Source organism: Scyliorhinus canicula, chromosome 3 (assembly GCF_902713615.1).
Source record: "Scyliorhinus canicula chromosome 3, sScyCan1.1, whole genome shotgun sequence".
NCBI classification, from domain to species: Eukaryota; Metazoa; Chordata; class Chondrichthyes; order Carcharhiniformes; family Scyliorhinidae; genus Scyliorhinus; species Scyliorhinus canicula.
Genome location: NC_052148.1, coordinates 97,164,624 through 97,184,237, shown reverse-complemented (window position 1 = coordinate 97,184,237; position 19,614 = coordinate 97,164,624). Strand labels below are relative to the sequence as shown.

Genomic DNA, 19,614 nt, shown 5'->3' with positions numbered 1-19,614 from the left:
TCAGGGTCTTTTTTCCTTTCTGATTCTTCAACTCTATCCACGCAGATTCTATACCTTCTGATCCTATATCGCTTAGATATTCCTTCTCGAAACATTTTCCCCGCCCACTTCCACCTGCTTTCAAGATCCTAACAAAAATACAGTTCCTTGACCACGCTTTTATTCATCTCTCCTTTAGCTCAGCAGATATTTTTGATCACTCCCCATGGGTGTGTTTTCTGTATTAGATGGGACTATATAAATGAATGTTGTTACAATGAACTTACATTTTGTTATGCAATCGTTTAAAGAGTATCAAGTGACAGAAGAGTCCAATGTCTTATTACACATCTGTGATCCCACTTCAACCAGCTCCCTTATAGTACAGCAATTTTGTAACTGTTTACGTTGCTCTGCAAGCCCCTTTTACTGGAACAGCGTGCACTTTTTAGATTTAGACTATACATTTCTTCAAAGATTTGCATAGCCTGTAAACAAATCCTCAAAAGATAATTTCCACTATTTTACCATTTCATGCCATACCTTTCATGAAAGGAATAAAAACTTGAAACATACTGAAATTAACACTGCTGGTGACATGGACAAAATAAAACACAGGACAGGTCTAAAGCTATAATTATACAATGAAGATCATAGAGAAAAGAGTTGAGGTTCTGCTACGATTATGTTACTGAAGAATAGGACTCGGCATAATGTGGGTAAAAGCTGCGAAAATGAGGAAAGATCACTGTTCGATGATCATTGTTGGCCAAATTCCTGACATTGTCTCAATTAAATCTTGAAATTCTGAGTAAAATGTAACAAGATGAAGATATTATACTGATCTAAGTAAATTCGTTTTGTGTGCTTTGGCTAAAGGAATAAGATATTGTTGAAAATGTGTCATAGTTAGATCAATGGAAAGAAGAGTAGAATACTGAGATTAATTTTCATTCTGGAATTCCTGCACTCTTTAGATATTACTGAATCCAGATAATATGTCTCCAGAATAAAAGAAAATGAGAACAGCAATTATTTTAAAAAGCAGATAATTGAACATGGTTAATTTTATCTAGTATTGATACTGCTATTAAAATCTGTTTGCCGTTTTTGACTTTTACTACTGAAATCTTGTTAGTTGAAAACAATTTAAAATATACATACACTAATTATTGTAAAGGCCTGAATGTATTTATTTTCTCAGAGATCAGAAACAAGAAACAAACATTATGAAGTAGCCAATGCTTCTTCACAGCTGAATCCAAACAATTCAGAAAAGCGACAGACTTGTATTCATGTAGCACTTGATGAAACCTCCCATGTCTCACTGCGCTTCAAAGCCAATAAAGTTCTTTTGATGTGTAGTCACTGGTGTAATGTAGGAAACACGGCAGCTAATTTGCACACAACTCTCAGAGCAATGTAATAGTGACCAGATAATTTATTTATGTGATGGTGATTGAGAGATAAACATTGGCCAGGGCACTGGAGACACCTTCTTTGAAAGAGAGTCATGGGATATTTTATATCCACTCAAGCAGACAGATGTGGCCTCGGTTTAATGCCTCATCTGAAAGATAGTGCAGCACTCAGTACTGCACTGGGGTATCAGACTTGATTTTTGCGCTGATTCAGAACCTATCCACTTGTGTTTTGGATTAAAAGATGCAAAATAATTGACCGATCAAGAACCAAAATTAGTTTACATTGCACACAGTAAGAAGTCTTACAGCACCAGGTTAAAGTCCAACAGGTTTGTTTGGAATCACTAGCTTTTGGGGCACAGCTCCTTGATCAGATGAGTCACCTGAAGGAGCTGTGCGCCGAAAGCTAGTGATTCCAAACAAACCTGCAGGACTTTAACCTGGTGTTGTAAGATTTCGTACTGTGCCCAACGCTGGCATCTCCACATCATAGTTTATTGGTTCGTTATCATGCCATCAGCTCCATTCCATTCTTGGTTTTAACGCAAGATGGCGATTTGAAGCAATGGAGAAGCCTGGCGTCGGAAGTCTGAACATTGCAAATTTATGAAGGAAGAATAAGGCAGGTAATTTTTAAAACAATCTCATCAGCATCACTCTATTCACTCCAACACATGGAACAGTATGTTACAACAGGTCACAAATTCGCTTTGTTTATTACGTCACATCTAATAGCACCTAAAGTGCCGGCCTAGGTTGTTGTTGTGGTCAAGTCCTGGAGTGAGCTTTGAACCCACAATCTCCTGATTCTGACATTACCAAATGATTTTCACAGTAAACTGTTCAATTTCAATTTTATGAATTTGTTTTTTGTGAGACAAATAATTCAGAACACAAAGACCAGTAAATGTCAGCAACTTGAAAGAAATTCTCCCAAAGATTCCCGATGTGTATTTATACAGTCTAAAAGACTTGAGCATCCTAGCTCTATGCCAATGTTAGCTGCATATTTATAGTTAAACTCTTTCTGCACTGGTTATATATAAATTGCAGGTAATAACTAAGAATTAGTTAGTAACTCACCCCATACTCCTGCAATGGATTTGTTCTTGCCAAGTTCTTTTTTAGACTCTGGATTAAGTGATGGCTGAAGGAAAAAAAAAAAATGAACTTGATGAATTGAGAAAGTGCTTGCAAACATGTGTTTTAGAATTACATACTAGGTTACTGAAAAATAATTAACTTAGCATACTCAAAAATTAGTAGCCACTCAAAAGAAAGCTGGCCTCACAATATTGAGACAATGTTCTTTGATAAGACTGAAGAGCGAATGAGGATGCTTTTTTTCTTACAGATGTTAGTAATGTTACTTTTTTGCTAGTCTAACAGAAGTGGTAAGGCGCGTTGGTCTGTGTGTAGGCAGAGGGACGCGAGGGGCTGGGCTAAAGGTAGTTACTTTCACTGAAGCTACTGTCTCCACTTTCGCACAGAACCCAGATGCAAAAGAAAACATCTCTACTCAAGCATCCAATGCAAATATTGGGGGAAATTGTGGGTCGGGGGGGGGGGGGGGAAGGAAAAGGAAGAGAGAATCTAAATGTAATGTCCATTTGAATCAAACAATCTGTGCAGCTTCTTGTTTTATGCTCTTCTTCCGCAGTCATCTTGCATCACTGCCTGACAGGGAGCCAGCTCCCAGGTATCCATCAATTTTGTATTTTCCAAAAGCCACCTGAAATTTTACCGAGGATAAATTACCAGTCATACTCGTGCTGCTTATTGAATGCTGGGTTTGACTTGGCAGCACAACCTGTAATTTGCCCTCAGGAAAACGATCACAGGTTTATTATTGTCTCAAAACTTTCACAACATTTACTGCACGAGTCAACCTCAACTTACAGCAAATGTATAGAAGCTTCCACTAATAAGTTGCCAATTGTTCATTAGGTATCAGGTTTTCAGAAGTCTCATTATTCATGCACCTTTTCATTTGTAACTTCTGATGTCAAGAGCTGTAGAGACTCTTCCCTCCACCTATAAAATTCACTAGTGTACATGAGAAAGACTTTTGAAAATAATTGTTCATACTTCGGTGAGTCAGAACACACAAACTCGATAACGACTCCAAGGAAGTTCATTCAGTGGGCAAGAAGTAAATCTGACATGGTGGAACTTGTGGTAACTCTAGGTTATTTTTAAAATGTAGAGCATAATCCTAATGCCACTGATTTACAGTGAAGTTCAAGTCTATCCTGCGATTTTACTTCTTGGCACACAAATTCCATGATTATCCATTATTCTGTAAAAGCCCAACTACTGATTACATGCATTATAGATCCTCTGCATTTAACATTTACTCTGCTGTTTTTTAAAATTGAGAACATGTAGCAAGGTGGTCTGCACAATGCACAGCTGGAAGCAGAAATCTGCACCCTAAATTCCATTGGAATCCAGCAAGTAAAGCATGAAGGCAGCAGGAAATGGGTCAGTACTCTGCAATTTTTTCATAATTCCTTCCCACATGAATACTCTCACACACTTTTCAAATCAAACCCAAATCTATACCCAAAATTTGTCCTTCCATTTTTCTTCATATCATTTTAAACAAAACATAAGCGGAAACTGCCAAGACAGAGCAGACAGACATGCAGTTGGATCCCACAGCTCATTAATAGGCAAAATTCTCCACCCCTCCACGCTGGAAACATGAACTGCGATCAGGCGGTGAATCGGGTGTCCGGCCAAAATCGAGATTCGCACTTGGCGCCGAATAGAACACCATGCTCCGCTCCCTCTATGGTGGCGATACAGAGGTTTGCACCCCACAGCGGCGGCATGCGAAACCAGCATTTATATTAATTTGCATTTCATTAATGGATTGGACCCGGTATGCTCCGGGCTTCCACGATTCTCCGCCCACTCAGGCAGAAATTATATGGGTGCGATTCATTACAGGTATTTACAAGCGGGGAGTGGGCGTCATGGCTGCTGGAGGAAAGAGAAGGTAAGCTCTAAAAACTGTTAAAAATCGTAGCGCTTGCTGGGGGAGGGGGGGTGGCGGCTGCCAGCGACAGGGAGCTTAGCGGGGAGCGACATGGTGAGAGCTCCGTGGATTTGCTGTCTCCCCCCCCCCCCCCCCCCTCAGGATAGGGGTATAGGCTGCCATTTCTGCAGTGTTTGTTTTGAATGCACCAATTTGGTACAAGTTGAAGACTCCTGGCTGCTCACTCTGCTGACTGCTCACCGGTGTCCTGTAAATGTTCAGAAAGCCTCTGGTCATTTGAGAGTCCCCCCAGTCACTCCCGCTGGAAATCCTCAGACCCCAGCTGACATCAACAGGATTGGTCAATCAGTGACGCACCAGGTGCTGCCATTCCACAGCCCCATTGCAGGGGAAGCCAGGGAATGGCTGAGCACACCCCAAGGCACCATGGCCGTTGACACCATGCCTGCACACTGCCCTCAGAGCAGAGGCCTCACCAGTGACACTATCAGCTAGCCCACTCCACAGGACCACCAGCTGTCTCTAAGCCCTGCCTGCCCACCATGCCCCTGCTCCCATCAATCCTTCCCTCGGGCAGGTTGTCACAGGTCACAACCTGTGTGTCACTTGGCAGCACAATCTGTAATTTGCTCTTCGGAAAACAATCACAGGTTATTATTGTCTCAAAATGTCATAACTAACTTACTGCACCAGTCCACATCACACTGCAGCTTCGCTCCCAGTAGAGGCACACTTCCCTGCCTCATCCCCCATCTGTAGGACCTGCCCACACACGAGCCTCAAAGCAATGAAGCGATTGATGGCACACCGTGACCCTCTCCACCACACAACCAGGTACCAGCCTGCTGTTAGGATAAAACAGGGCCCACCCTGTGAGGACACCCACAGTAGACCCCACTGAAGAGACAGGACAGGGACTGCAAAGCCGACCACTGACACAGGTTGTGGCAGCAAGGATGGGTGGTGAGGATAGAGGCTTCCCAAATCACAGGCCCGGTGTCACTCACTGATGGGAATAGGGATGCAGTGTGGAAGGCCACATATCAGGGAGAACAACTAAAGGATAGGGGTGGGCTTGTTGGGGGGGGGGGGGGGGGGGGGGACCACGTGGAGGGTGGAACTGAAGTGTAACTCAGGGTCACCATGTAGCCTTTTGGATCTGGGTGCTTCGGTTTTCTCCCACAGTCCAAAGATGTGCAGGTCAGGTGGATTGGCCATGATAAATTGTCCTTAGTGTCCAAAATTGCCCGTAGTGTTGGGTGGGGTTACTGGGTTATGGGGATAGGGTGGAGGTGATCTTGGGTAGGGTGCTCTTTCCAAGAGCCGGTGCAGACTCGATGGGCCGAATGGCCTCCTTCTGCACTGTAAATTCTATGACAAATAAATTCTATGACTTCTATTTTCCCTCCTTGTAGAACATGGATTTTGGACTTCGATCAGGAATGATTTTGGACTTCAGCCCACGAATGCTCACCATCTACCTGGCCATAGCTACAGCCCCGGATGCACAGAGGCTAGAAGCACAGGACCTGCTAATGGAGGATCCTGCACAGGAGGAATCTGCCCCAGGGCCAGCCATTCAGGCTGGAGAGGGGCCATCCAACAGGCCGAGGAGGGGGAAGGTGTGAAGGAGGCACTGCATCAGGCCACATTTGTACCATCAGCACCTGTCATCCGAAGAACTGCCGGACCGCATGCGCAGCCAAAGATGTCGCCTAAGAGGGAGGCCGTTTGTCATCTGTGCTAAATGGTGGTGCAAGGTGCTCGAAGGTTCAAGGTGAGAGGGGGGTAAGTTTAAGGGAGATGTGCGGGATAAGTTTTTCACGCAGAGTGGTGTGTGGCTGGAACGTGCTGCCAGAGGATGTGATGGAAGCAGGCATATTAGAAACATTTAAGAGGCATCTGGATGGGTACATGAATAGGGAGGAAATAGAGGATTACGGACCGAGTAAGGGCAGAAGGTTTTTTTTTTTAAAGTTAGGGCATCATGATTGGCTCAGGCTTGGAGGGCCAAAGGGCCTGTTCCTGTGCTGTACTTTTCTTTGTTCTTTTCCTTACTTTCGGTGCCCTGACTGAAAAAGCTACCTCACTTAGGGTGGGAGGCACAGTAGTTAGCACAGTTGCTTCACAGCTCCAGGTTCGATTCCCGGCTTGGGTCACTGTCTGTGCAGAGTTTGCACAGACTCCCAGTGTGTGCGTGGGTTTCCTCGAGGTGATCTGGTTCCCTCCCAGTCCACAGATGTCAGGTTAGGTGGATTGGCCATGCTAAATTTCCCTTAGTGTCCAAAAAGGGTTAGGTGGGGTTGCTGGGTTACAGGGATAGGGTGGAGGTATGTGCTTAGGTAGGGTGCTCTTTCCAAGATGCTGACTCGATGGGTCAAATGGCCTCCTTCTGCACTGTAAATTCTATGATACTTCCTTCCCTGCCTAACTAGTCATTTTCTAAACCCATCTATACTGTGCTCATCTCCATCACGTTTGAGAACTATGAATAATAGCAATAGGTTACAAAAGTCATACATATTTTAGTATGCTAAGCCTATTTAAATCTATTATTTTCTACTGTTAATATAATGGATTGGGGCAAGAGATGAGGAAAGAGCACCAGATCAATTGGTTCTCCTGGAGGGACAACGACAGGTTCAATATGAACAAGACGAATCATCTTGCTCACTGAAGTAGTGTGCATCATCTCACTGAGAATGACAACCGATGTAACAACTTTGAATAGCGTATTTGCATTAAGTTGCACTCCAAAAGTCATTTGATTTTCATGATTGGCTTTTGTCCAGGAATAGGAGGAATCGTCAACTGTGTACCTGGCAGGGAGATGCACCAACAATGGAGCTTACAGGTCATTCAGTGCACAAACATTTAAAATAGTGACCAGAAAATGGTTGGCAGTGTGTGCCCAAATTCTAACAAGTGCATTAGGAGCATAAAACAAAAATCAGAAAATTGATGGAGAACCAAAAATGTTTTTCTTTTTTAAAAATAGAGCGTAAAAAAAAACAACATTAATTCAAATTGTAAAATATAGCATCCCATGTTTATATTTTGTGAAATGGCTTCCAAACACATAGCTAATATCTTAAATCAGATGGCAACGACGTAATGAACTAGACATAAAATGTGCCAGATTATTTGATGAATTTACAATTTAAATTAAAATAAACGGCATTAATATTAAATCTTAGTTGACGATCTATTTTCAAAATCAACCTACAAAATCCTCAGCCTCAAACTGCTTCAGTTTCTCCTTTGCTTCCTTTTTCCCATTTTCATCTTCCGTTAAATTATTCTCATGCAACACTGGGGCTTTTCCTCCATGAAAAGTGCCACTTCGAGGTCGGGGATTTCCTCCATGGTAGCCACTTCGTGGATTTACAGTTTCTGTGCCGCGTCCTTGTGACCGCCAACCATTCTTCTCTTTTCTCCCAAAGTTTCCTGCAAACCAAAGATATTTTATTCCCAATCTGCAAACAACAGTAAAGCAAGAAAGCATTTGTTGGACAATAATCTTACCGACAAGGAGAATCGCACAATTGAAGGCCTTATTTTCAATACATCAAAAAAGGATAAATATTTTTAGACCAATTAAAGACATCTTTATGCGACAGGATCAGGCAGTATGATTCCAAGGTAAATATTTGGGCCAAACAGAGGACACTGGATCAATTGCTGATTGAGCAGTGACAGGATATGTTTTGGGGTAGAAAACAAACATCAAATCAAGTCTGTAAAATGTCCTGGATGCCCAAGAAATGGAAGTATGCTACAGGCCTTTATTGCTGCTGCATTCCTCTGTGCAAATTAGTAGAACAAGAATATCTTGGTACTGTTGGAACAACTTTAACATACAAAGAAAGACGTTTCAACGTGCTTCACAGAAAGGTTATCTCAAAATAATGGTCGCCGATTCAGATAAGGAGGTTTTAAGGCAGATGGCCAAGAGCTTGGTCAAAGCACATCTTAAGAGGAGGAATGAGAGGCAGAGAGATTTATCAGGAGAATTCCAGAGCTTGGGCCCTGACACCTGAAGGCACAGCTACCAATGGTGGAGCCATTAAAATCCTGGATGCTCAAGTGGCTAGAACTGGAGGAGCCCAGATCTCTGCAGATTTGAGCAAATGATCATTTTAAACTCGATCCATTGCTTACCAGGAGCCAACATAAGTGAGCAGGCACAAGGCTGATGAGGGATTTGATGCAAATCTTTCAAAATGATGAGAATATTCAAAATCTTCATCACAATAATAGACCTTCGGCATGAATCACAAAGTTAACATGTAGGTACAGCAATTGATCGTTACCTTTGTGAATGTTTCAGTGGAGTCATTATTTACTGCAGTCAAAATAGGGTTATGAAAGGGAAATTGAGTTTGCCAACTCTAATTGCCACTATGGTGTAACTAGTAGCGTAGAGATAAATGAACCATTGGATGTAGTATATTTGGATTTTCAATAGCATTCAATAAGTATCAGACAAGATGTTGGCACAAAATAATAGAGTTAATGAGATTTGAGATAAATTATTAGCATGGATTGAGGATGGATCGACTGACAGATAAACTAATTTTTGGGTTTACAGGTTGTAACTGGCAGGAGGTCAATTGTTGCTTGGGATTCAGCTGTTTACAATCTATGTCAATGACTTAGATGAGGAGACCAAATATAAGGTAGACAAGTTTGCCGACGACACAAGCCAGGTCAGTTGTGATGAGGATGCGAAGAGATTGCAAACACAAAATCATCAGTTGACTGATTAGGCAAATGGGTTTGATAATGTGGGATAGAGTGGAATTTGAAAGAAAACGGCACAGTGGTTTGTACTGCTGCCTCACAGTTCCAGGGGCTTGGGTCATTGTCTGTGTGGAGTCTGCACATTCTCCCCATGTCTGCATGGGCTTTCTCCGGGTGCTCCAGTTTCCTCTCACAAGTCCCGAAAGACGTGCTTGTTAGATGAATTGGACATTCTGAATTCTCCCTCTGTGTATCCGAACAGGCGCCGGAGTGTGACGACTCGGGGATTTTCACAGTAACTTCATTGCAGTGTTAATGTAAGCCCAATTGTGACACTAACAAAGATTATTGTAAGATATTGGTATGCAGAAGTATTTGGGAGATTCTTGTACGTAAAAGACAGAAAATTAGCATGCAGCTACAGCGCCTTTATTGCAAGAGGGTCGGAGGAAGCTGGAATTATATAGGGCATTGATTGTATGCAGTTTTTGTCTCCTTACCCAAGAAAGAATAAGCTTGCCTAAGAAGGGACTGTAACAAAGGTTAATTAGATTGATTCCTGGGTTGAGGTGGCTGTTGTTTGAGGAAATATTCAGTACAGTGTTTGTTAGAATTTGTTGTAATTTAAAAGAATGACAGGTGATTTGATAGCTAAAATTTGATAGGCAGATGCGGAGTGTCTGTTTCCCCTGGCTGGAGTATAGAACGAGGTATCCTTGGCTCAGGATAAGAGGACAGATATTAAGCACAAGAGATAAACAGAGACTTCTTCAATCAAGAGGATTGCGAATCTTCAGAAATCTCCACCCTCGAGGGTGTGGCTACTTCGCCATTGGGAATCTTTTTGAGGCTGCGATCAACAAACATTTTGGACTCGAGGGATATGGGAATAAGGCAGTAGAATGGAGTTTAGGTGGAAAGTCAACGATAATTTTATTAAATAGCAGAACAGGCTCAGGGTTGGCTGACTGTTAGAAGGCAGAGATTGGGGATAAAGGGGTCTTTTTCAGGATGGCAGCTGGTGACTAGTGGTATGCCTCAGCTGGGACCACAATATACATTAATGATCTGGAAGAAGGAACTGAAGGCACTGTTGCTAAGTTTGCAGATGATACAAAGATCTGCAGAGGGAAAGGTAGTATTGAGGAAGCAAGGGGGCTGCAGAGGGATTTGGACAAGCTAGGAGAGTGGGCAATGAAGTGGCAAATGAAATACAATGTGGAAAACTGAGAGATTAAGCACTTTGGATGGAGGAATTTAAGCATTGACTATTTTCTAAATGGAGAAATGCTTCGGAGATCAGAAGCACAAAGGGACTTCGGCGTCCTTGTTCACGATTCTCTTAAGGTTAATGTGCAGGTTCAGTCGGCAATTAAGAAGGCAAATGCAATTTTTAGCATTCATGTCAAAAGGGCTAGAATACAAGACCAGGGAGGTACTTCTGAGGCAGTAAAAGGCCCTGGTCAGACCCCATTTGGAGTATTGTGAGCGGTTTTGGGCCCCGTATTCATGGAAGGATGTGCTGGCCTTGGAAAGGGTCCAGAGAAGGTTGACAAGAATGATCCCTGGAATGAAGAACTTGTCGTGTGAGGAACGGTCGAGGACTCTGGTTCTGTACTCGTTGGAGTTTAGAAGGATGAGGGGGGATCTTATTGAAACTTACAGGATACTGCGAGGCCTGGATAGATTGGATGTGGAGAGGATGTTCCACTTGTAGAAGAAACTACAACCAGAGGACACCATCTCAGACAAAAGGGACGATCCTTTAAAACAGAGATGAGGAGGAATTTCTTCAGCCAGAGGGTGGTGAATCTGTGGAACTCTTTGCCGCAGAAGGCTGTGGAGGTCAATTCACTGAGTGTCTTTAAGACCGAGATAGATAGGTTCTTGATTAATGAAGGGGATCAGGGGTTATGGGAAGAAGGCAGGAGAATGGGGATGAGAAAATATCAGCCATGATTGAATGGCAGAGCGGACTCGATGGGCCGAGTGGCCTAATTCTGCTCCTATGTCTTATGGTCTAAGGACCTACATGACCTACTCCTGCTCCTATATTTTATGTTCTTAATCCAGTTTTGTACTTGCGGTCTTCAGCTGCACTCAATACAAACACAAAAGGATCCAGAGACCCATTAACTCAATTCTACCTTACTAGCTTCACACAATTTTAATGTAGGATATAAAAATACCCATGGGATATGATTTACATCCTATGAATGAGTTGAGCAGTTAATTTACAGGTTTTGCAACATGTCATCATTTGTCCATGAGAATTCAACCAAATGTGCACCTGAAGGTGGCGGATCAGGTCAGGTTGAGGAAGGGGTGGGTGGGCCAAGTGTTTCATTTGGGGCTGGATTCAAAAAACCAGGGGGTGGCGATCCTGATGGGGAAGAGGGTGCCGTTTGAGGCGTCGAGTGTGGTGGCAGACAGCAGCGGGAGGTACGTAATGGTGAGCGGCAAGCTGCAAGGGGAGCAGGTGGTGCTGGTCAATGTATATGCCCCGAATTGGGATGATGCGGGTTTCATGCGGCGCATGATGGGCCAGATTCCAGATTTGGAGGTGGGGGGCCTGATAATGGGGGGGGGGGGGGGGTTTCAACATGGTGCTGGATCCGCCACTGGGCAGCACGGTAGCATGGTGGTTAGCACAAATGCTTCACAGCTCCAGGGTCCCAGGTTCGATTCCCGGCTGGGTCACTGTCTGTGCGGAGTCTGCACGTCCTCCCCATGTGTGCGTGGGTTTCCTCCAGGTGCTCCGGTTTCCTCCCACAGTCCAAAGATGTGCGGGCTAGGTGGATTGGCCATGCTAAATTGCCCGTAGTGTCCTAAAAAGTAAGGTGGGGGGGGGTTTGTTGGGTTATGGGTATAGGGTGGATACGTGGGTTTGAGTAGGGTGATCATTGCTCGGCACAACATCGAGGGCTGAAGGGCCTGTTCTGTGCTGTTCTATGATCTATGATCTATGATCTATGGACCGATCCAGTTCCAGGACGGGTAGGAGGCCTGCGGCGGCTAAGGTGCTGAGGGGGTTTATGGACCAGATGGGAGGGGTGGATCCTTGGAGGTTTGCGATGCCAAGGGCCAGGGAATTTTCATACTTCTCCCATGTGCATAAGGCCTACTCCCGGATCTACTTCTTTGTTTTGAGTAGGGCGCTGATTGCGGGGGTAGTAGACGCCTAATACTCGGCGATAGCCATTTCTGACCATGCAACGCATTGGGTGGACCTCGAGCTGGGGGAGTAGAGGGGCCAGCGCCCGTTGTGGTGCTTGGAGGTGGGGCTGCTGGCGGACAAGGATGTGAGGGGGCGGGTTCGAGGATGCATTGAGAGGTATCTGGAGGCCAACGATAATGGGGAGGTCCGTGTGGGGACGGTCTGGGAGGCGCTGAAGGCAGTGGTTCGGGGGGAGTTGATCTCCATACAGGCCCACAGGGAGAGAGGGGAGCAGAGTGAAAGGGAGAGATTGGTGGGGGAGATGGTGAAGGTGGACAGGAGGTACGCGGAGGCCCCGGAAGAGAGATTGCTGAGGGAGCGGCACAGCCTTCATGCTGAGTTCGACTTGTTGACCACCAGAAAGGCGGAGGCTCAATGGAGAAAGGCTCAGGGTGCGGTGTACGAGTATGGGGAGAAGGCGAGTAGGATGCTGGCACACCAGCTCCATAAGCGGGATGCGGCTAGGGAGATTGGTGGAGTTAAGGACTGGGGAGGAAATGTGGTGTGGAGGGGGCAGCACGGTAGCATTGTGGATAGCACAATCGCTTAACAGCTCCAGGGTCCCAGGTTCGATTCCGGCTTGGGTCACTGTCTGTGCGGAGTCTGCACATCCTCCCCGCGTGTGCGTGGGTTTCCTCCGGGTGCTCCGATTTCCTCCCACAGTCCAAAGATGTGCAGTTTGGGTGGATTGGCCATGATAAATTGCCCTTAGTGTCCAAAATTGCCCTTAGTGTTGGGTGGGGTTACTGGGTTATAGGGGATAGGGTGGAGGTGTTAACCTTGGTGCTCTTTCCAGGAGCCGGTGCAGACTCGATGGGCCGAATGGCCTCCTTCTGCACTGTAAATTCTATGATCTATGGGGTCTTCAGGGACTTTTATGAGAGACTATATCGGTCCGAACCTCCGGCGGAGTAGGGGGGATGGGGCGCTTTTTGGACCGGCTGAGATTCCAGAGGGTGGAGGAGGGACGGGTGGAGGGTCTGGGGGCGCAAGTTGAGCTTGAGGAGCTGGTTAAAGGGATAGGCAACATGCAGTCGGGGAAGGCGCCGGGGCCGGATGGGTTCCCGGTTGAATTTTACAAGGCGTATGCAGACCTGCTGGGCCCCCTGTTGGTTGGGACCTTCAACGAGGCGAGGGAGGGGGTCTTTGCCCCTGACGATGTCTCGGGCACTGATCTCCTTGATCCTTAAGCAAGACAAGGATCCCCTGCAGTGTGGGTCATACAGGCCGATCTCACTCCTGAATGTGGACGCCAAGTTGTTGGCAAAGATCTTAGCCACGAGGATAGAAGATTGTGTGCCGCAGGTTATCCACGAGGATCAAACGAGGTTTGTGAAGGGGAGGCAGCTGAACACTAATATACGGAGGCTATTGAACGTTGTTATGATGCCAGCAGTGGAAGGGGAGGCGGAGATAGTGGTGGCGCTAGATGCGGAGAAGGCCTTTGATAGGGTCGAGTGGGGGTACTTGCGGGAGGTGCTGGAAAGGTTTGGGGAGGGGTTTGTCAGTTGCGTGAGGCTGTTGTATGAGGCCCCGATGGCGAGTGTGGCCACGAATAAGAGGTCAGGCGGAGTATTTTCGACTATACCGAGGTACGAGGCAGGGGTGTCCCCTGTCCCCCCTACTTTTTGCGCTGGCAATTGAACCCCTGGCTATGGTGCTGAGGGAGTCCGGGGTGGGGAGGAGCATCGAGTGTCGCTCTATGCGGATGACCTATTGTTGTATGTGGCGGACTCGGTGGGGGGAATGCCGGTGGCGATGGGGATTCTCCGGGAATTTGGGGATTTCTCAGGGTATAAGCTTAACTTTGGGAAAAGCAAGCTGTTTGTGGTACACCCGGGGGACCAGGAAGAGGTGGGAGAGGATTGGGAGGCTTCCACTGAAAAGGGCGGAGAGGAGCTTCAGGTACTTGGGGGTTCAGGTGGCCAGGAGCTGGGGGGCCTTGCATAAGCTAAACCTCACAAGGCTGGTGGAGCAAATGGAGGAGGCGTTTAAGAGGTGGGACATGCTGCCGCTGTCTTTGGCGGGTAGGGTGCAGTCAGTCAAGATGACGGTGCTCCCGAGGTTTCTGTTCCTGTTCCAGTGCCTCCCCATCCTTATCCCGAAGGCCTTTTTCAGGCAGGTTAACAGGAGCATTACGGGGTTTGCGTGGGCACATGGGACTCCAAGGGTGAGACGGGTATTCTTGGAGCAGGGCAGGGATGGGGGGGGGGGCTGGCGTTGCCCAACCTCTGAGGGTATTATTGGGTTGCCAACGCAGCAATGGTGCGTAAGTGGGTAATGGACGGGGAGGGGGCGGCATGGAAGAGGCTGGAGATGGCATCCTGTGTGGGTACGAGCCTGGAAGCACTGGCAACGACGCCGCTGCCACTCCCTCCAACAAGGTATGCCATGAGCCCGGTGGTGGCAGCTACCCTCACGATTTGGGGGCAATGGAGGTGGCACAGGGGGGAGGTGGGGGCCTCGATGGGGTCCCCGATATGGGGGGAACCGCCGGTTTGTTCCGGGGAGAATTGATGGTGGGTTCTTGAGTTGGCACAGGGCAGGTGTCAGGAGGCTGGGGGACCTGTTCATAGACGGGAAGTTTGCGAGCCTGGGTGAGCTGGAAGGGAACACCTTTAGGTACATGCAAGTAAGGGCGTTTGTCAGGTGGCAGGTGGCGGGGTTCCCCCTGCTGCCGCCGCGTGGGGTTCAGGACAGGGTGCTCTCGGGGGTATGGGTTGGAGAGGGGAGGATCTCGGAAGTGTACCAGGTGATGCAGGAAGTAGACGAGGCCTCGGTGGAAGAGCTGAAAGATAAATGGGAGGAGGAGCTGGGTGAGGAGATTGAGGAGGGGACATGGGCGGATGCCCTAGAAAGGGTGAACTCCTCCTCTTCGTGTGCGGGGCTTAGCCTCATACAGTTTAAGGTACTGCATAGGGCTCATATGACCGGGACAAGGATGAGCCGGTTTTTTGGGACCGAGGGCAGGTGTATTAGGTGCTCAGGGAGCCCAGCAAACCATGTCCACGTGTTCTGGGCAAGCCCAGCGCTGGGGGAATTTTGGAAGGGTGCAGCAAGGACGGTATCGAGGGTGGTAGGATCCAGGGTCAATCCAGGCTGGGGTCTCGCAATATTTGGGGCTGCAGTGGAGCTGGGAGTGCAGGAGGTGAAAGAGGCCGGTGTTCTGGCCTTTGCGTCCCTAGTAGCCCGGCAGAGGATTCTTCTTCAGTGGAAGGATGCGAGGCCCCCAAGCGTGGTGGCCTGGGTCAATGATATGGTGGGGTTTATTAAATTGGAGAGGGTGAAATTTGCCCTAAGGGGGTCAGTGCAGGGGTTTTTCAGGAGATGGCAACCATTCCTAGATCTCCTGGCAGAACAGTAAAAACAAAAGGTCAGCAGCAGCAGCAACCCGGGGGGGGGGGTTGTCTCTGTTTTGGGTTGAATATCTGTTTTTTGCCAATGACGGGCGTTAATTTATTGTTTCTCTTTTGTATTTACGGCGGGTGGGGGGGGGGGTCTGTTTTTTTTTGTTCTTAGAATTTTGTTATTGTTTTCTTTTTTGTGAAAATGTGAAAATTTGAATTAAAATTATTTTTATTTTTTAAAAAGGATTCAACCAAATGTACAAAATATTTGTTGTGACAAATATTTGTTAGGTTAGGCTGCCAGTTGAATTCATCCAACGTGTATTTACAACATTGTGTTTAAATATATCAAGGATTGAAAAATATAGACAATGGCTTTCACAGCAAATTAATTTGATATCAAATGTCAACATGATAACAGGTAAATAGGCTTGACAAGTTAGCTTTGGTTAACACACCCTTAACATTCCGTACTGAACAAGTTACATTTATCAAGGCCTACCTCATGTTGCCTGGATTTTCATAATAACAGGAACTAAATTACAACATGAACTGAATGTTCCAAATGAATGACTGAGATTTAAACACTTACGTTATTAATTCTAGTATTTAATAAAGGTACTACTGCAATATCCTATTTTCAACATGTCTACCATTTGCAACCAGTTACGAATGCGTAGTTCATGTTAATATTTAAGAGGTAATGTTTAATTCTGGAAAGGTAAAAGTTTAACTATAAATCATGGCATAAAGGCAAATAAAGCAACTTGGAATCAATTACGCCCAAATGGTTGGGACCATGTTGATTTAAGGGGTTAACAGCTGGAAAGGCAAGAACCATAAATTAGCCAATGCACTTACTTAGCTGGAGGCGTAATGTCCACATTGCTTGCAAAAAGAAGTCCAGAGAGATGCTTTCTTTTGGGAGTTGGAGCTAAAATAGTTTTAAAGCATTCAGACATCCCTAAAAGGCTGCATCATCATGGAGATGGATGGAACTTAAATAAATGCAATGATTTCAATGTATCTGTGTATTTGCTGGAAGAAGGGGTTAGTTGCAGTTTGAACCTAGTGTAGTTTGCAGTTCACAGTGCTGCTGTTAGCATACTTCAGGTAGTCAGGTCTCAGAGAAAACCAGCTGAGATGATGGTGGAAGGTCATTGATTCCATGCTGGAGGGGGCTTGGGTTCAGGAAAAGCTATATATAGCTCAGTGTAACCAATACAGTGGAGTTCAGAGAAACCCAGGGGCAGTGCCAACTTCACAAAGCTAACGCTCTACAAAAGAGATGGAATTGTGAAATAATTGGATGCAAAAGGGAAGCTTTGTGAATCCCTTGTAATGCAGTCTTAGGAGAAGTAATTGAACCATCAGGTGAGCAGTGAGCAGTTTTTCAGGCAATCCGAGACGGAGCAGTTTTTGAGGGAATTTAGAGGCTAGAGCTTTTAAGTAAGGAGTTGAAATCCCTCGAGGAAGGCAGGGATTTAAAGAGATATTGGGACCTACAGTGGTCACGAACGTCTGGATGATTGCTGAGAAATCGATGGTATCGGTCTTGATCGCATCTGTCATTTAATGAGCAATGTGATATGTTCGACCAGTTTGCCTGTCAATTCATATCTACATCATGTTAATTCTGAATGTTACAGAGTACAAGACGGATATGTAGATTATACAACTTTTCTGACATTGTAAAGCTAATTTTATTTAAAACTGTGGAATATTGTGTCTTTATTCTCTTAATAAGAACCTGGGATTTCAAATGTTGTCTACTTATCCCTAACCGGATTGTAACACCCTCTCTGAACACATTTGTTGTTTTCTCACCACACTTATTAGTTGATGAATTAACACACCTCCGCCAGAACGAGTCCCAGAAGACTCCAAGCTATCTGACGAGTTGTGTCGCCTGCGATTCACATCATAACGATTCTCTGGTCGGATCAAAGTTTCAGGATTCTTTTCAACGTTGAGCGACTGCTACAATAAAAAATGAAATTGAAAGTTAGCAATTCAGTAGAAAAAACTCAAAATGGCTTCAAGGTGAGATGACTTTTATGTCGATAGAATAGCCATTTTGGGCACAGCGAAAATCTGCAAGTAATGAGATGACTAATTTGTTTTCAGTAACATTAGATGATGGTAGAACTAGAAAATGCAAAAAAGTGCCTCAATTAAATGTCTAATCAAACAAATAGCATCTTGGACAATGTAGTACTTTCTTTTAAAAACTGCATGCGCACACGCACGGACTGAAGTTGAACTTGAATTTACAATCTAATGACTCAGAAATAAAAGCATTTCCAACTGAGTCAAGCTGATTTTGCAGGTCAACTTTCACTTGCATCCATAAACACCGGTAAGCACTTCCATTTCAGCCCCAATATGGAGTTGATTTGAACTTGATCACTTCACAATTCACTGAAGTTAATTACTGCTTTGCAGCTGGTTCTGTCATCTATTGTCCTTTTACAGAAAAACAGAAGGTAGACCAACGCATAATACAGAAATTGACTTGGAAAAAGTCAAAGATCTGTAAAAATGAAGCTTGAGTCACAATTAAATCACAGCTTATACGGCATGATTAATAGCATTACAAAGAATTACCTATAAAATGTTTCTCAGTTGCATGTGGTGAGATTTGCTTGGCTACGAGAGAAAGTAAATAGCAAAGAGGCAAGAACGGAGGAAGTTCTTGGTATCCCAGTCCTTCAGGTTTTAGGTTGCCAGCCTAAAATTGCCAACTTTTTAAATTGGAAAATGAGGAACGTATTGGTCACTGTGCTTATCAAAGGGAGTAGAGCATTTGGAATGTGGATCTCACTTCTTGCAAGGTTAAAGTTGTCTAACATATATACAAGGTGCAGACGTAACTACATATAGGGAATAGGTGAATTAAAGATGTTGCTGCGCTCTAGTTCATAACTTATCATGCTCCAGTATAGCTTCCACAGTCTATTAAAGTAGCATCCCTTGAACAATGACTCAATCTACCAGGCAAAAGTAAAATGGTTTAGATAACAAGACAACTTTATACCTGCCAGGAAAGATCAGACACAAAAACACGCACGAGAGAGGGTACACAGGAAAATTGAGAACAGATCCAGACAGAGAGTTTTCAGTATTTAAGAAGTGTCAACTGCAATTCCAAACTATCTAAGCCAGTGCATCTCAAACTATCTGATGTGGCGGACCGGCAGTTTTTTTTTTCAATGTGCCAGGGTCCGGTGAGCGAAACAAGCCAATCCAGGATTACTGTCTCTTTCTTTTCTGGAAACACTCCAAGTACCGGGAGACGATGGCTCGCGTACCGGCACCGGTACGCGTACCACACTTTGAGAAGCACTGATCTAAGCTACCAAAAGCCAAATCCACCCAAAATCTAGCTGCAGCAAAGAACTAAATAGATACGTTTCATATATTTTATGTGAACATATATCACATGCATGAACATTTTGTATAAACATATAAATTTTGTGAATGACAAAACCCCTGGGCAAAAAATCCAAAGCAGTTCCCCAAACGTTTCACCCAAAAACAAACATGAATTGTTTTTTTAAAAGGTGCAAGGGAAAGTGTTTAACTCAATAAGCTGATCATGTTTTACCCACTTCCACCCTATTTACCACAATCCATTAGACCAGAAACTACATGGGCTGCATCCCAAATTCACATGTGTATGATGTGCTTCAAAGGTGTTATCTGGTATCGCAGTTTACAAATCAGCCTTACATCAGTGACATTTTTCAGTCTATCTCACTCTACTACATTATTAAACTGGTTCCCCAATATTTGGAATGACACATTACAGTAAGCATTGACTAACTTGGTTAATCATAATGCTAAAAACTTAGGCCAGATCACATCAAAGCCTTTACTATTTAATTGTTTTAAATCTCA

At 45.0% G+C, this 19,614-nt stretch overlaps 1 protein-coding gene across 1 annotated transcript in view; it reads right to left on the bottom strand.

Moving 5' to 3' along the window:
• LOC119962826 (vasculin-like) overlaps positions 1-19,614 on the bottom strand; it is a 115,606-nt gene that overhangs the window by 57,631 nt on the left and 38,361 nt on the right. Inside the window, exons 4-6 of the mRNA XM_038790957.1 lie at positions 17,571-17,694; positions 7,634-7,854; positions 2,487-2,550 (exon numbers count right to left, since the gene is read on the bottom strand). Coding sequence (XP_038646885.1) covers positions 2,487-2,550; positions 7,634-7,854; positions 17,571-17,694 — 409 coding nt within the window. The remainder of the gene's footprint in view (positions 1-2,486; positions 2,551-7,633; positions 7,855-17,570; positions 17,695-19,614) is intronic.